The 17,209-nt window shown below is 37.9% G+C and overlaps 2 protein-coding genes and 1 long non-coding RNA gene across 4 annotated transcripts in view; 2 read left to right on the forward strand and 1 right to left on the reverse strand.

The window, feature by feature from the left end:
- LOC139106626 (uncharacterized) overlaps positions 1–17,209 on the forward strand; it is a 110,969-nt gene that overhangs the window by 43,538 nt on the left and 50,222 nt on the right. The gene's annotated exons all lie outside the window — the stretch shown is intronic.
- The window catches only part of LOC139106620 (furin-like protease 1), a 162,097-nt gene that overhangs the window by 41,551 nt on the left and 103,337 nt on the right, over positions 1–17,209 (reverse strand). The window lies entirely within an intron of this gene.
- Positions 938–16,682, forward strand: LOC139106625 (dynein axonemal intermediate chain 2). Its single transcript, XM_070663539.1, has 10 exons — positions 938–9,607; positions 10,404–10,565; positions 10,753–10,853; positions 11,823–11,974; positions 12,616–12,793; positions 13,222–13,650; positions 14,250–14,532; positions 14,686–14,961; positions 15,398–15,870; positions 16,041–16,682. The coding sequence occupies exons 1-10, from the start codon at positions 9,425–9,427 to the stop codon at positions 16,423–16,425; spliced, it is 2,622 nt and encodes an 873-aa protein (XP_070519640.1). The 5' UTR covers positions 938–9,424; the 3' UTR covers positions 16,426–16,682.

Genomic DNA, 17,209 nt, shown 5'->3' on the forward strand with positions numbered 1-17,209 from the left:
CTACACCAGACGTCGGTACGCATGCGTGTTGTTTATGCGGCGCGTTTGTTATTGACAGAAACATATCACATGACAAAAACAACCACCTATAAAGCTGAACGTATTTCCAGTAACATGATTTCCAGTAGTATAATATGGCAAAACGTAAAATATTTTTCATAACTGGCGTAAATTCCAAATAAAAATCTCGCCAAAAAATATGAAAAGCAATGAAAGGAAAAAAAAAGAGAGAGAGAGAAAGAGATATTAATTATTAACAACAAAATTATTTTCGAGGATTTTAATATTTGCATCGGCTTTTTCCCAACGTTATATTTCTTTCTTTGAAAAGATTAAAATTTTATCGTTATTAAAAATATTGGAAAATTCAAAAACACTTTTAAGTACTTGTGTCAGTTTTTAATGACGATGAGTTTAGTTTATTGATTAAATATCGTAGAAAATTTTTTTTTTTTATTTTGACAAATTTTAAAAAATGAAAGAAAGAATTCTTTGAGTAAGAAAAATTAATTGAGTTACTTTTTTTTTTTTTTAATATTATATAAATTTTTGGAAAAAGTGTTTAATTTTGTGTCACTGAAGAGAACCCAAGTATATCGGTAATACATTTGAGATCATCATCGTCGTTAATAATCGTTGAGTTTAATCCGCACGATTCGTCGATGCTGATTAGCGGACTGATGTCTGGCCAAGTGTGCAACTGGGACATTCGAATTGGGGATGGGCCAGTGCAAATGTCCCATCGTCGGTTTAGCCACAGGTATCTATCTATCTCCGAATGGGAAGTTCCTCGGGACTTGCACCTACCCGCCGAGATTATTGGCCAGAACTTGGACGTGCTTGACTTTGATATATGGCCTGCGGAATCGCAAATATCCTCCGAGAGAAACGCTGTAAAGCCGTGCAAACGGTAGTTTCTGATGCCTGGATTAATACAGCTCTTGATATGACATATATCGACAAGAACGCGTTAACAACGATTAGAAACACATGAACACTTCTGTATGAAATTTAAGTTAGAAATTGCCACGTAATTTTGTTCGAGTTTCAAAAGTGGAATTTCGAAATTTCTTAAAATTACTATCGATTGCAAGATATTTTATTATTAAATAAATAATCATAATTATTTCAATAATTATGCATTATCGTTAAATTGCCGAAAATAATTACGATACCGTATTTGAGATAATATTAAAAACCAGGCACAAAACAAAACGCTCGTCCTCACTTAAATCTAGAAGTTGCAATCGCGCGGACTAACAGAATTTTATCTCAGCATTAATTATTTAAAACACACCGATTAAACGGTGCGGAACTCCGTGAGAGAACGGTACCTATTTGTGAAGTGACTTTCAGTCGATGAGGGTTACGAATCATGGCAATTTATACGTTTCGTAAACGCGGCAGCAATTTCTGCCGTCCTTCGTAGCAAAATGTTTCCAAAGAGCTTGCCGGTCCCGCTGCCAAATTGTAATCTCTGTCACTCCCGTTTCTTCTCCCGCTCTCTCCGACGACGCGCGAAAGAAACCCCGGCGAACCAGGCGCTCTGGATCTCATCCAAGACCAACACGGGGTTCTTCTCGGCATCGAGCGGTACGATTAAGTGGCGAGATATCGGAAGGCTGAAGCAGCCGACCGAGGAGCTGCTGATGGATTTCGATGATCCGCCCCGTGCGGGCGTCGTTCGCGCGATCGGAGTCAGAAAGCAGTGATACGAATCGATCACTAAAAAACAGATTTCTGGAGGGTACGGTGATCAACGTTAGGCGAAAAGGTGCGCGGTTGGTCGATAAGCGCAGTAAATTCAACCGTCGTTATTGATCGCAGTTCCTCTTTCACGAAGAATTTTCTCACCGCGAGCGACCGTCAAGTTCTGAGCGGACTACATCAGAGAATGTCTCTTAATCGTTATTAAAATCATATAAAGATTTCTAACGCGAAATTACTTTAATTAAACGCGTCGTCAAGCTTTACTTCTGCACGATCGTGTCGTTTTTTACTCCAACATAAATTTGCCGTGTACATTAAGGTTATATAGACGCCAGTCTAGTATGCTTTATTATCAGCACCATTGTGTCGTAGGTATATCTAACTATAAATTAGTCAGCGCACAAAGAGTAGAATGGAGTTATGAATACTTAGCGCGAAACAAAGCGAAGCAGCTATTCACGTAAACAGGATGATATATCGCGCGGTATCTCCGTTCGACTAATGTCTTGTTTATCAGCGTCGAAGCTTTCCATTGCTATTTTTCCCGGGTATATAGTTTCGAAGTTAACGTTATTATCGTGTCGCGGAACATACGCTCGGCAAGGGCTGCGGAAGTAGAAGATGTAATTTCATGCGCGCGGTGAACGGGATGCTGATTTACGGAGAGGCTGCTGGACCACATCCAGGTACCCGGTGCATTTCGCCGTGCATGTCTTGCGGAATGTTCCGAAGGGCCTCGCCTTACCGCCACGTGTGTTTTAAAAAGTACCACCGAGAAGGGAGAGTTAAATTTAATTTAAGTTTCCGTATCTCGAGTATAAACGTAAAGATTTATCAACGATTTGCACGGCATATTTGACGCAATAATTTTCGCTTTTATTGCTTGTTACCCTTTTCGAGCTCGTATATTTCTGCATACGTACTTCAGCTTTGATCTCGAGTCCCTTTACGCTGATCGAAAACGAAAGGCGCAATGTATTTTGCTGCAGCGTCTCGAGGGGCGCAGTCGTTTCGAAAAGACGGCCGATACACGATTGAAGAAAACATGGTTGATGCGAGCTAGTGTTCGCGAGGATTCCACAGCGGACCATTCGGCACTCGTATCAAAGAACAGACACAAGAAAAGTAACAATAAAAAGAAAAGTAAGAAGAGGGCACGAGTTAGAGAAAAGAGCGAGTGCCTCGGGCAAAAAACTTGAGATAAGGGGGTTAGAAAGGGACGCGTTCTTTGAGAAATCGACAGAGTCAGAGGCGGCATTTTTTTAAAAACAGTAAAGAGGGTGAAGAAAAATTTATGTAGCCGAGAAAAAGAAAAGGTGCACTTTTCACGAGCACAAGATTTTCCATCGTGCTATTTAAAACGCGTTTCATGAAACATTAATAACCGCTGCTATAAGTTTTCACGTAAATAAAATTTTATATACTAATAGCTAGACATTAGCGAGATAGTAAATAATAAATACTTCCTTAAAAATTAGCCACTAGCTGAGGAATATATTTAATTAACGCGATCTAACAATTAACTGCAAAAAAAGAATAGCTAGATGAATTTTCACTCGGATATTACTTAAATTTCTGTAAGAAAGTCGTCAATGTCTTTTGAGGAGCTTGCGAATTAAATTGTCGAAATGTCCGAAAAGTAACCGTAACTTATTGTTAGTCGAGAGGGAAAGAACAAAGAGTAGCGGTGAAGTCCGAATCCTTGGGAGTCTTAATAAAAGAGGTGGATGAGATTGAAGTTGACAAGGAGGAAGACGGAAGAAGGATGGTTACGGCATTACAAGCGCCATTCGCAGAGCCGAGAAAGACCCGTGAAGAAACGTCGCAAAGAGAAAATTTTAAGCAAGGTCTGCGCCGTCGAAGTCTGTAAGCCGGAAATCTGTTGCGCAGACTTGGAAGGTAAGCTTCCGCTTCCAATGACGGCGCAAACGTCGTTTTGTTGGATCGGCGAGGCTATCTATTTTTTCGTTCCCCACGCGTCGCTTGGGACATCGTGAACGGACAAGATAATGAGATCTCCGCTCGAAGCTCGACGTGATCCGATAAAGCCACGTTTCCTCAGCTGCGCGGCTTTATCCGAGCCTGCCAATGTCGGTATTCCGTAATTTTCTTTCCCATTCAAGCGTTGGCGGTGGCTACGGTGGCGACAACAAGAAACATCGCGACGGATTGATATCGCCGCGAGGTGGAAAAATGCAAGGGAAGGGAGGGAATAGATATAATTTCGTAAAAACCTTTTGGTAGAAAACCACGATTGAGCCGCGCGAAAGCGCCATGTCAGGCGGAAACATTGATAAACGTTCATTGTTCCGATTCGTTCGTGTTCCCGTCTGTCTTCCATCGACATCGCGCTTCGCTGACCCAGCGTGGCGTGGCCGACGTCTCCGCGTGGCGCGACACAATCGGACAGTTTAATTAAGAACGTCGTTCTTGCGGCCGTTTTCAAAGCGTGCACCGCGCGCGTCTACCCAAACTGCGCCCCATGCAGTTAGATTAATGCGCTAAACTCGAGGGGGATCTGCGTCGTAGTTGTTTCTCTTTGGCCGTTTCAGATTTGCCGGCGTAATTAAAGGCAGTGAGGGCGAAACGTTCTCAACGCCGTTTCTTAATGAAGGACGTATTATACAACAAACACCCGCGCATGAATCTGCTCAATGAGAATTTATTATCCGTCCGATCTCGCTTGGCGGGCTCGGAGAAAAAGCGCGACAGATGGAGCAAAGAAATCGCGCGTTTCTCATTTTCTTCTCGATTTCACGTAAAGTTTCTTCTCCGCGCGAGGACCGCCGACAGAAAGATCTTATCGAACAACACTTTACGTACATCTGTCGTACTCTTGCGCCACTACAACTCGGTGATTTCTTAAAACCGGATACGCGCGCTGCACGGCCGCAGAACCAAGCCTGCGCTATTAAACTATCATTTGTTACGTATCATCAAAGATGCATTATGGCTCTGTCATCTTGCCAACAGCTATGACGCGCAATATCTCGCTGGCTAAAAATGCTTTCCTCTATTCCTGAAAATGCTTCGCTACTGCATGAATAATATTCGTTAATGGAACACGTATTAATTTAGAAAATATATTAATAAATTTATTTTATTGAATGTGACAAGAGTTATCGACAGGAAATTTGTATTAATTTTTTTTTTTTTTTATAAAAGAAAAATGTCTTTGACGGACGTAAAAACGAATAACGATAAAATAACATAAAAGCATATAAGTATGATTATTTTTACACAGAAATGATTTTAATTTAATAGTGACTGTTAAAATGTTATTGCGAGAATTTCTATCGGGAGGTTCCGTAGGGTCCGAAGGGTTGGGTTTAGATTGGTTAAATAAATGAGATAAGGGTAAGATCAACGACAGTGATAGAACAAAATTGGATAGGATGAAATCACCCTGGCGTTAGATTAGAGCAGTAAAGCGGATACCATTTGTCGTCTTCCCACTGGGCGTTTTAAACACATCGAGGGCGCATTGAAGTGTCCAGTATAATTGGCCCCGTGGGGAATATTGCAACACTATGACGTTACACTCCGGCGAAAGAAATACAAGGTGCCGTTGCTTCAATTACGAAATTTGTTTCGACAAATATTTTTAATATAAAACAAAAGGATTTAAAGAATTAAAACATAATTTTTTTTCAACTAATTAATAATTAATCTCTGCAATAATTTGTATTTTACAAAATGCAGAAGCCTTAAAAATAAAATAATTAGATTAATCTGTACGGTACAGAAACTATATTATAAACATTAGTTTTTTATTCAGCGTACAGTTTTTATATTTTATAAAAGCGAAAAGTTGAATTAAGGATCTCAACTTGTTTCGAAGGAGAACGAACCTTCGTGGGGTTATCACCTAAAGTAAGTTATTCAATCTTGAGCAGAAGTTGCCGGAACATTTATCAATCGGGAAGAAAAGGAGTCCGTATTGGAGGAGTCGCTGGTGAACGTACTCGCAGAGGCAGCCAGAAAGGAAACGCGTGCTTGGCAGGAGAGAATCGCGTTGGGTAAACGTGACTCCTACGGCCCGAAACGGTCGTGGCTGTACACGAGAAACCAGATGGAAAAAAGAAGGAAGTCGAGAACGGCGACGTCGAGTCGCTCGCACGAAAAGCGGTAAAGGGAAAAGGTCGGATTTTGCGGTAGCTCGCAGATACAAGTCGAAAATGGAAGTCCGCGATCGGTGACAAGATTTCGCGGACGCGGGAAGGAAAAGAAAAGCAAAGTAAGCTTGACTCAGATATTGAAAAGTGTGTCCGAGAGAAACGCGTTCGACGGTATATGCGTACACCGATGAATCGATGGAAACGATAGCGGCGGTGTCATGAAACGCGAACAGGAACGGCGATCAATAATTTAATATTCGCGATATTTTGGTGACTGCGCCAGACGGAAAAATTTATCAGCCAATGATGTTAAAAAAATTCTACTCCAATAACAGCGCTGAAATGTAAACTAAAAGATTCAGCGGTCGATGAGTTTCGGAATGCAACGAAAACGTGATTAATTAAATAATTATTTAATTAATTCAATACGACTGTAGAATTTTAATTCTAATTATTCCACAATGCGAGACTGGCTGATCACTGCAACAAACACATATATCTGCCTTGAAATATAAAAATTTAGGAAAGGTTATTTAAAATACGCTCGCGAAGTAATAATTCAGTTTAAATGTTTTCCAAGATATCTCGGGAACTCTCGAGTCGGAGAAATTATGAAGTTGTTCATTTGATCGAGACTACGGAAAGACGGAGAACAATCTTTAGAAGTTCATGAAAAAGAAGTTGGTGGAGGCCACTTCATATTTGAATAGAATTGCAAGACTTTCAACGTGCTTCACGTAGAGAGAAACGGATCAAACAGAACAAACAAGCGATGCAGGGTACATTGACGTAGATACGCGAGCAAGAGAGCTCGAAAGAGTGAGTTTGGCCGGGTACTGAAAGTACTTGCAAAGTAAAAGAACAGAAAAAAAAATTAAGTATTTTGAGATGACTTCTAGTGATCCTGTATTGAATATTATGCGTGGAATTTTCTGCCTCCGTCGCGAAACTCCGTTCGGGCGATTTTGAGTAGCTGAAGTGATAGCGATTGGGGGCTTATAGAGGCCGAAACTTAAGACGGTAAATTGCCAAAATTACCACGAGGCTCAAAGAGGCCTGCCGTTAAACTTTCCGCCCGATTAATCAATAGAGCATTTCTGAGCACTAAGCTGAAAGCGCAGATGTGTTATGCATCGCGACTGCGATCATGCATTCCGCAGACTTGGAGACAAATCTCATCAAATTGGAAATAGGATCGGTCTGGTCTAGTAAAGAAAAAAAAATTTCTGAAAATTTGTTGCTTAATCTACGACAAGCGCTTCGGTAGTTTGCAGCGCTTCTGAAATGCCCGGTGGATTAAGCCGATATAAATTGAATTATGGAAATCGTTCTGGCGCTAACTGCAGGAATCGATTTTTTTATTCGTGATACACAATTGAAAGATCTCGAACGAATAAAAGCGAACAATTTTTTAATTCAATTTCTTTTTCGGCAGAATTAAAAAAAAAGCTCTAATTAAAAAGCAGTTTGAAAACGATTTCTCTGGTGATTTCAAACAATATAGAGTATTTTAAAAAATCTTTAAAGAAGAAATGCACGTCAGTCAGAAGGTCAATTAATCAGTGCCAGAGTCACGGAGAGAAGCGCACACGAAGAACGAGCGAAATCTCGAGTAAGCATTCCGCGCGAAATTGGCAAATCGCAGGGTTCGGCTCTTCACCCGGGACAAGGGAAGAAAGTTCGAAGTGAAGAGTTAAGGATGGAAAGTTGAGCGGAGCTGAGGCAAATGGATGGCGTACCATGCTCATGGAAGAATCATGAGACGATTCCTGCCACTCGTGTCTTACGGAAAACTTGCCTTCTCGTATGGAAAAGCCGCGCGACTTGATTGAAAGGGTTCGGGCGGGGTAACTCAGATGGTGAGTTTTCACAGTGAAGAGCATTCAACCGGAAGAACGCTTCGATGACGACAATATTTTTGTAAAATAAAATTTTATAAGCTGATATATTAATGTTTAAAAAAAATCTGAATTGTAAATGGAAACTACATGGTCTCTAGCGAAGAGATTTTCGAGACCTTTCAGGCGCAAGGTAATATGGCTCTTATCTTTCCCTTGTCGGTGTTAAACTTCCAGTAAAAAAAAAAAAAAAAAAAAATGGATGGTCCCCAGCAATAAACCACGGTTCATTATGCATGCGCAGACTCCAAGAGATAAAAAGTGCTAGCAACAAAGAGTCCTACAAATGGCCTAGTTTTGCAATCGGTTAGCCGGGTCTCGTTCAGGTTCTTTATTTGCTCGGTAAATCCTGCTGGAAAACTACAGGTGTAGCGCGGATTAGCAAATCGATAGACACTCGAGAAACGTACCGTAACTATCGAGTCTTTCGTGTTGCAACTCGCCACTCCATTTCGGATAATTCCTGTTGAAACTATACTCGATTTGCGAAATCGTTGGAAAATATAACAATGGCAGAACAAATTGCAGAAATTCTGAGAGCCGCAACATGAAAATGCACATTTTTTTATCATTTCTGTACCGACAAGCCAATTTATCTCGAAACTTTTTTTAATATTGTATGAAATATTTATGTGGTTACGAATTATTTGTGTATTTATTGGATTTTATGCGCTACGCAACTTTTCAACAATCGATCGTATACGTGTATTAGTTCGTAGATTCGTAGTAACGTACACGAATTCAAAAACAATACGAATCTTCGCCTTCGTTGATGATTGTTGGTCGAACGTGGTCTGCGGAAACTGGCAAACGGATGCCGCGGCCATTAGCTGATGAGAGCATCGTAGTTCATCGAGCCCTCCCCCACGGATTGAGATCGGAAATTACAATGTATGAAGAGAAAAAGCCGATTGGAGAGGAACATCAAATCAGGGAAAAATAACAAGTGCTTTCAAACGTTATTAAACGACCTACCGCAGTAAAACAATTACGTTCCACAAATTTAATTATAAAAAAATATTATAACTAAATCACATTTGGAAAAGTTCTTTTTATTTTTGTCAGCCGAGGAAAGCAAATGTGCTGCCAATGATTAATCTAACAATTATCTCAATTACAATTTTTCATAAATTTCTTTCTTACGAAATTTTTTAATTACTAATTTATATAATTAATATTGCCCAGGGTCGTGATAGTAATTTGACGCTGCTAAACATGTAGCACCGTATGCGATGAAATATGTATGAGTATATATACATAAATCACCATAATATTTACGTTGTAGCTCAGTAATAAAAATATCAGTATGTGTGCTTCGTCGCATCATGCGAGAAATGAGATGCAGATATTTGACGATTTTTTTTTTGCTTTGATCCAAAAAGTTTTTCAGCGAACCGCTCAACGCTGAATTTCGCTGGCTCGTATTTTCACCTCGTGAAAGCTCATAAACTATCAAATACGGCTATGTATGAATAATATATATGTATCTCTAAAAACTTAATATCGAAAACGTAAACAATAAGTATCAATCGCATTAAAAGAAAAACCGATCGTGCATAATTTCACGGCAAGAAGCACATGTCGGAATAGACGCGTGACATTTCCAAAAAAACTCGCATATTCCTCACATTTCAAATATTGATTTTAAGAGCTTTTCGCGAGAGCCGGGACGTCAGTTTTGTTGATAAGTACGGTACGATGGAGATCAAGCAAGTCCTTCTGAAAACACGCGCCGAATTTGGCAAGCAATGTATTTTCGACACATACGGGCCGCATCTGGACGTCGAAATCAAACCGGATCCGGATGCTATGACGCAGTACATTACAAAGCCTCATCGCAACGTAGGCGTGCAGCACACTAAACAGTTCTCTTTACACGAGGTTAATTATTAATTATTAATTTGTTACATTGCATATTAATTATCAGACATCTTCATTGCAATTCATTACGCGCGTAAAAAAATGTAGAAAAATGAAAAAAGAAATAATAGAGCCGTTTGTTTAATTTATAAAATTGTCTTAAGACTATCATGTGAAGTTCTAATAACGACTTTTGCGTTGTAATGTCAGATGAACGAATTGCACCCTTGTGCAACCTCTCTCTAACTCTATTCAAAAACTCCACTAATATATTCAAAAATCAGCTACGTTTTACTTTAACGGAACTAGACGCAACTTGCGGTAAAATTGGCGTCAGACTGACGCGCCTGACGGCGCAACATCCGCGCATCTCGCAGAGTTCGCTACTTGATGCCACAAATATGTAACTTTCTATGAAACTACGACGTGGAAAGATGGTACCCTTCTTCCCTCCTCTCTCTCTCTCTCGCTCTTTCTTCTTATGATAATTTTACACGACTAACACGTTTTGTTTTATAATGACCCAACTCAAGGTAGACATTTGACATTACTCTAAGAACAACAACAATTTCGCAATTTGTAACTTTAATATCGTATCGTTATGTGAAATACTTTGAAAGTCTGCTTAGGAGAAAATCGACGGTAAAATATATATAGCTCGACGCTTAAAAAATTTCCTTCAAATAATTTTATTATAAATATTATTATATTATTATATTGAGAAATGAGGAAGAAACGAAAATGAAGTTGTCTGACTACACACAATACTGTGGAATTTCATATTATCCTTCTAACAATCATTCTTATGGGATTCCAGGCTCAAACTGTCGGCATTCAGACGAAGAACAGCGGAATGTTTCACTTTGAAGGTGGTTGGCCGAAGGAAATCAATCCGAAAGACGTGGATACTACAGCGAGATTTCGGAGGCGAGTCGAGAAAGATGAGGATTGGGCGCCGAAAATAAATAACTTATTTCGGGTATGTTAAATGAATTATCAAAGTATTTTAAAACCTAATTAATAATAATCGTAAAAAAGACTAATTAGTATTAGTTTAAAAAAGGATGAATTTAATTAATTGCATAATTGCATGATTCTGAATATCGTTGTTGTATCATATTTCGTCTTAAAACACGCAAGAAATATGATGCATTTATTTCTTGTAGCAAATGGAGCGCAACGTTCTTCAAAATGGTGCGTTAAATATATATGAACACCATTTCGATGATATAATCTCTACGGAATTAGTAAAACCCCGTAGTCTCAGGTAAAAAAAAAATTTATTTCACATTTTATCTATATTTTATCCGTAATAAACGAGATATGAAACAAAGTACTGTACGAAAGATAATAAAAAGCGCATCGAATATTTATGTTTAAAGAAAAGTAAACATGGTTGCAATCGTAAAACAATAATTGATTTAATCAGTTGAAAAAATTTTAATCGATTAGATTTCATTATCTTACGACACATCGATAATGTGAACGGAGTTTTCTGATTTCGAATGAAGAATTTTAAAATGCATATATTCGCGGAGGACAAGGATGACTACGTTAGTTCGACCATCAAAAGATTTAAAATTTAAACCCGAGCCAAGCCCGAAGGTATCTGAACATATGTCGGGATCCCGGAGTCGTAGTGGACACGAATGAATTATGCATCTTACCGCTAAATTTGCTTTTCCCTGTTTTAAACTAACGATTTACGGCGCGCGAAAAGCGCGGATGGCTCCCCACAAATTATTTAATATAACTTACTTTGCAAAGAAGTAGCGATAACGAAAAATGTCATCTTGTTTCAAATGTTCCATACGCTTTTTAATAATGCGTAAATGTAAACACGAAGTGAAATAATACAGCATTGTTAAATTTTATTTGATACTAAAATTAATAAATGAATATTGAGGTATGCAATAAAAACAGAAATAATACGGCGAAAAGTAATACGGTGAACTTTCATCATATTAACTAAGTTATCACGATACCACATTTATTAAACGCTATAGTATATTAATGCTGAGGATTTACATACAATATGTGAACGAAGTTCATCACCATGTGAAACTTGTTTAACATGGAATTCGTATTACTTTTTGAAATATCATATTTTTATGTCGAGCGTATTTTATATTATTTCAGTGGTATTATTAATACCGTTAAAAAAATATATACGTATATATTTCTTTTTTTTTTTTTATTACATCAATATCACTGTCGGTCTGGAATTCTATTTTAGAACAGTGAACGTCTACGAGGATCCTCAAACGCCGGCGAGATCGGTGAATAATATTTCTTGGTCGCCAAACTCTGACGATAAAATGGTAGTCTCATACCGCTCCTTTGGAATCAAGCCAGGTTACAGCAACATTGCGTACATCTGGCAGATTGGTAAGTTGAAAAAGCATGTAAAAGTCTTGACTGGATTAAGACAGCGCACTTGATTACGGTTGCACAACGTTCGCAATAAGTTCCCGCTCTTAACCCGCATTAACGTTTTTAGTGATGGCGATAGTTATTTTTTTAATGTAACGTGCAATTTTTTTCGATAAATAATACTTTTGTTTCAAGAAGATGCCTGCAATTTGTAGTACAAATTACAAGATAACATATCGTAGCTCCTTTTTTTTTTTTCAAAACAAGTGTGCGATAAAATGTCGATTAATAAAGCAGCAATATATTGTTGATTAATTATTTTAAAAAAACGCAACATTTCTACAGCAATGATAATCATCTTACTTTTATAACGAATAAAACACCAGGCAAACAACGGACGCGAACAAATCGTGCGCGAAAACCCAACGATATTGCATTTTTCGCGTATCGGAAATAGAATGTAGCTACACTTTATTCAATACATGGATTTTTTAACGGTACGTCTCTAATGGCTTGAAATCGGATTTTGGAAGCGCCACTTTTTAATCTTTCAAAAATAACGTGATGCTTTTTTTTCCATTTGTTTGCATGGCGGCTGACGACCGGAACGTCGCGGATAAATTGCGTCCGCGAATATTCGAAAAACGCAATGGTAGACAATCCTAATAAGCCGTGGATGAAGCTGGAGGCCCCATCTGCCACGGTGGTCAGCGAGTTTAATCCCCGAGATCCTTCCATACTTGCCAGCGGCTTGGTGTCAGGCCAAGTTTGTAGCTGGGACGTCAGAACTGGCACCGCTCCGGTTCAAATGTCTCATCGTCAATTCAGTCATAGGTAATCTCGACGTGAACATGGCTCGGCGCGATGTTGGAACTTTAGGTTTCATAATTCAGCACTGAAGTACGCTGTTCTTGGTCGGCCGAAAGAGCATTTCGAGTTTGCGTGACAAGACGATGAATGATTAAATCGTCGTCCCCGTCGCGTTGCCGCCCGCAATTAAATTTCGCGTTATTTTTTTATACGACGTGATGGATTTTTCCCGTTAGCACAACAACGCGCTTACAACGTGACGATTAAATATTTCTTTATTTTACTTGACGTAAAACGCGACAATAATATGTGCGGAAAAGATCTTTATTTTATCGTTGAAAATTTATTATACATAATATAATTTGAACGAGATAAATTAATGCAATTGAATTAATTATAATAAATATATAAATCTTTTTTAAAACGTGTATAAGAAGTATGGGTCTTTTCAGGGATTACGCGACGGTAGTCAAGTGGATCGCCACGAAGAGTAATGAAGAGTTTTTCTCGGGCTCGACGGACGGCCGTGCTATGTGGTGGGATACTAGAAAGTTGCAGAGACCAGTCGAAGTTCTTGTGTTCGATCTCCAGACTCCAAACGAGCCGGAGATGGATCGGGCAATCGGAGTCGCATCGGCTGACTATGAGCCTAGTGTAGGCACGAAGTTCATGTTCGGTTTAGAAAATGGCATTGTGATCAGCGGTTCGCGAAAGGCGAGAACGCCGGCTGAGAAAATCGCCTCGAGATTCAATGCCCATTACGGGCCGGTGCTTTCCGTCGATCGTAGCGGCTTTAATCCGAAGATTTTCTTGACCGTTGGAGATCGCGTGGCTCGCATTTGGGCGGAAGACACCAAAGAAGACAATCTATTGTCGACGAGGTATTTTTTTTCTTTCATTTAAAACCAAATAATTCGAAGAGTTAATTATAATAATGGTAATTTGATGAGAATAATTCCACAAAGATATTTGTTCTCAATATTACGTCTGTGGTCAATAATTTAATTAACGACTGAATAATTTTCAACAAGTTTCAAAGATAAGTTCGAAATTATTCAATTAAATTATAGCTAAATAATAAAATAATAAACAAATAATCGTGTAAGATAATGATTAAAACATGTAACAATAACTAAATCGCAAATGAGTGCATTGGTAATAAAATGTTATTTATAGCTGTAATTTATTTTCACGATGAAATGTACGTACATTGCGTGTAACATAAATAGATATTGATATAGATCTAGGTCAACATTGATATAGAATATTTTTTATTAAAACATGAATATTAAATCAGTTAATGTTTAATATTAAAATAATAATCATAAATATTATTTAATTTTTTATACTTTATAGTACAATATAAATAAAATTGAAATATATTTACAATTAATCATCAATTAATAATATAAAATAACAAATATAAACGAAATATTATCGAGCACAGTTAAGTACTTTACTCACAATCATCAATTTTCAGGTTTATAATGGAGGATCCAGTTTGCGGTTGTTGGAATAAAACGAGACACTCTGTGTTTTACACAGCGACGCGTATCGGTGTGCTGATTGTATGGGATCTCTTGATAGGTCTCGCAGAACCAATTTTGACAGTAAAACTATGCGAACAAGAATTAACAGCTATTGCGTCACACGAAATAGGATCTTTGCTGGCCGTTGGAAATTCTGCTGGTAATGTTCACCTAGTCGAATTGACACAGGCGTTGTATTCGTTTGATAAAAACGATAGAAACGATTTTACATCGGTGAGTATATCTTTAATTAGCAATCTGTCTCTTTATGAAATTTATATACGATAGACAAATAATACAGCACATATAATTTTATAAAAACACATTCAATTAATTTAAAAAAATATGCATGATATTTAACGAATTTTTCTGAATTTATGTTACTAGTACATAGAGAGATGTTCTCGTTTTGTGAAAACAATAGACACGCGAATGAAAGAAATGAAATTGGTAAAAAGTGTCGCAGAGGAAACGCCAGACCTTGCGCTAGCAGATAAAAAGAAAGATAAACGATTAATAAACGATCGCAATAAACGAAAGATTGAAAAGGAAAAGACGAAAGAACTGCGAGACAAACCCAGAATTATAGCAAGAAAAAAGCTTAAAGATGAGTTCCCCGAGTTTTACGAGGTGGAAAACAAATTCTTTGAGATTGTAAAAAAGGTAATACATTGAAATAATTATAAATTAACAAGTTGCTTAATGACATTTATATAAAGATTTATACCATGAGCCTTTACACAAAAATGTATTTAAATTTATTTAATTTTACTTTAGTCTTCACTCTATTTCGCTCTCTTCTAATATTTTATTTTCACGAGGTAATAAAATTTCTAATATATCACTCGCGGTCAGCTAACTGCTATATATTAGAGAACTTTTGTAATATTTCATCTATCTTTCATTCGACTGCGACCTTTTACTCTCGGTGTGATTTATCGTCTACTGTCGCGCGAGTGCCGCTAAATAATAATTACACTCAACAAGATTTAACATCACACATTACAATATACGAAACGCATTAAAATGTTACCTGCATTAATTTTATAAGAATGACATAGATAATCAAATAAATTAATTATATTTCTTTGTTATACAGGAGAAACAGAAGTACGAAGAGATAGACTATTTAGATATCTCATCTTCGAAATCGAGTCGTTTAGCGAAAAAGCTCGGCAGTCGTAAAATTGAAAAAAATTCGCGTTTTTCAATGAGCGAATTAATAAGACCTGAGAAAATACCATCCAACGGAATATTCAAAGGGGAGCGAGAAAAATATTCAGGGAAAACTGGGATCGTCGAAATTTCCAAAGCGGAAATAGCGCAAGACGTTGAACAGGGAAAGGCAATGGCGGAAGAGCCCTTGCCTTTGTTGGCGGAAGAGCCCTTGCCTTCGTTGGTGGAAGCGATTGTAGAATCTCCTCTGCAGGAAATTAGCAAGAGAAAGCGCAGAAAGAAGGCGTGGAAGAAGCGACTGATGCCCGTCATTTTCAGGTTGGCGAAGCCTTGTAAAGTTGTTGTCTGCAAACCTGATATTTGCTGCCGCAGAACTGCGCCTAGAAAATTAATGAGGTACGGCACGCTCACAAATTTAATGCTTTACAACACGACAGAGAGATACTTTTTTTTACAATTAAAAGAAAGTACATTATAGAAATATTATTATAAAAAGAAAACTTTTTACCGTATATTAGTAGATATATTGATTTTTTGTTAATTTCACATGTATTTTATGTTGTTAGATCCACAGATCATGAAGTCAAAGATAAAAAACAGGAAGACAAGAGAACAAAATTAAAGTACGATATAGGAGCGAGATCGTTAATTAAGAACAAAATGAGATGGAAGAAAAGAAAATCCTGGACAAAGCTTCAACGTGTTGTTAAGCGCAAAGATCTAACCGAAAAGTACGATGAGGGAGAAAAAATTTGTATCCCTCAGAAGACGATGGTGCCGCTCGAGGAATTCGTTGGCATGGCGGAAGATGTGAAGAAAGCTAAAAAAGAGATTCAGGAAGCCAACATGGATAGGACAAAGGCAAAGAAACCCACCGAGAAAGCTCCGAGAAATAGGTTGAGATTGGTTATAAGTTTTTATCAAATTGATCTGCGATTAGTTTATCTGTAAAAATTAATTTTTGTAAGATTGTACTTTTAAGTTGTGCTTCAAAAACATTTTATCTCTACATATAAAAATATTATACAATACACTCATGTAAGAGTGAAATATCGCGTGCACCATCTCGACAACTCACGTATTCAAAAAGCGAATTTTTCGCCGCATTTCGCTCAATATTCATGTAATCGATAATTTAGCTACAATATTCCATGTAGTGCTAAGGTTACGGAAAAATTTCACGACATCCTAAGAAGATCGCTAAAGAATGAGAAGGATCTCACCAGAGATATCACGCGCACGACGAAGAGGAACTCTGTGACGCAGAAGGGAAGGAAGGTGTCTCGCACGGTCGTCATGAAAGATCTGTGCCTTTCTCCTTGGGAACCACCCGCGCTCGCGAAGGAAGTGGAGACACTTTTCGGAGGTTTTCCATCGACATCGATCGAAAAAGAGACGAAACCCGACAGAGCTTACACGGAAGAAATCGAAACTGCTCGCCTTAGAGTTTATCCACGGATATCCGACTTTCAATGCAACGAGTAATGTTGCGTTATCCGAAACGCACTCGTAGTGCATACTCTTTTTTTTTTTTTTTATGTCGTTGCCATAATGTTGCTTTCCAAGATGCTCTCTTCCTTTAATAGGAGAAATGCTCACATGTAGCAGATATATTTTCTAGTGGATTTTTTCTCATTTTATTATCCACAATTAACGTCATAATTTGCACAAATAATTATTTATGAATAAATGAATTATAAAATCGGATAGTGCAAGCTAACTGAATCTTATTCGC

The sequence above is a fragment of the Cardiocondyla obscurior genome, linkage group LG11 (assembly GCF_019399895.1).
Source record: "Cardiocondyla obscurior isolate alpha-2009 linkage group LG11, Cobs3.1, whole genome shotgun sequence".
In the NCBI taxonomy this organism is placed as follows: domain Eukaryota; kingdom Metazoa; phylum Arthropoda; class Insecta; order Hymenoptera; family Formicidae; genus Cardiocondyla; species Cardiocondyla obscurior.

Bases quoted from the DNA above. Each gene is read 5' to 3' on its own strand.
- LOC139106625 (XM_070663539.1), top strand. From the start codon at position 9,425: ATGGAGATCAAGCAAGTCCTTCTGAAAACACGCGCCGAATTTGGCAAG. The intron at 14,533-14,685 runs GTGAGTATATCT...TTATGTTACTAG, and splicing joins ATAGAAACGATTTTACATCG to TACATAGAGAGATGTTCTCG. The intron at 14,962-15,397 runs GTAATACATTGA...TTTGTTATACAG, and splicing joins TCTTTGAGATTGTAAAAAAG to GAGAAACAGAAGTACGAAGA.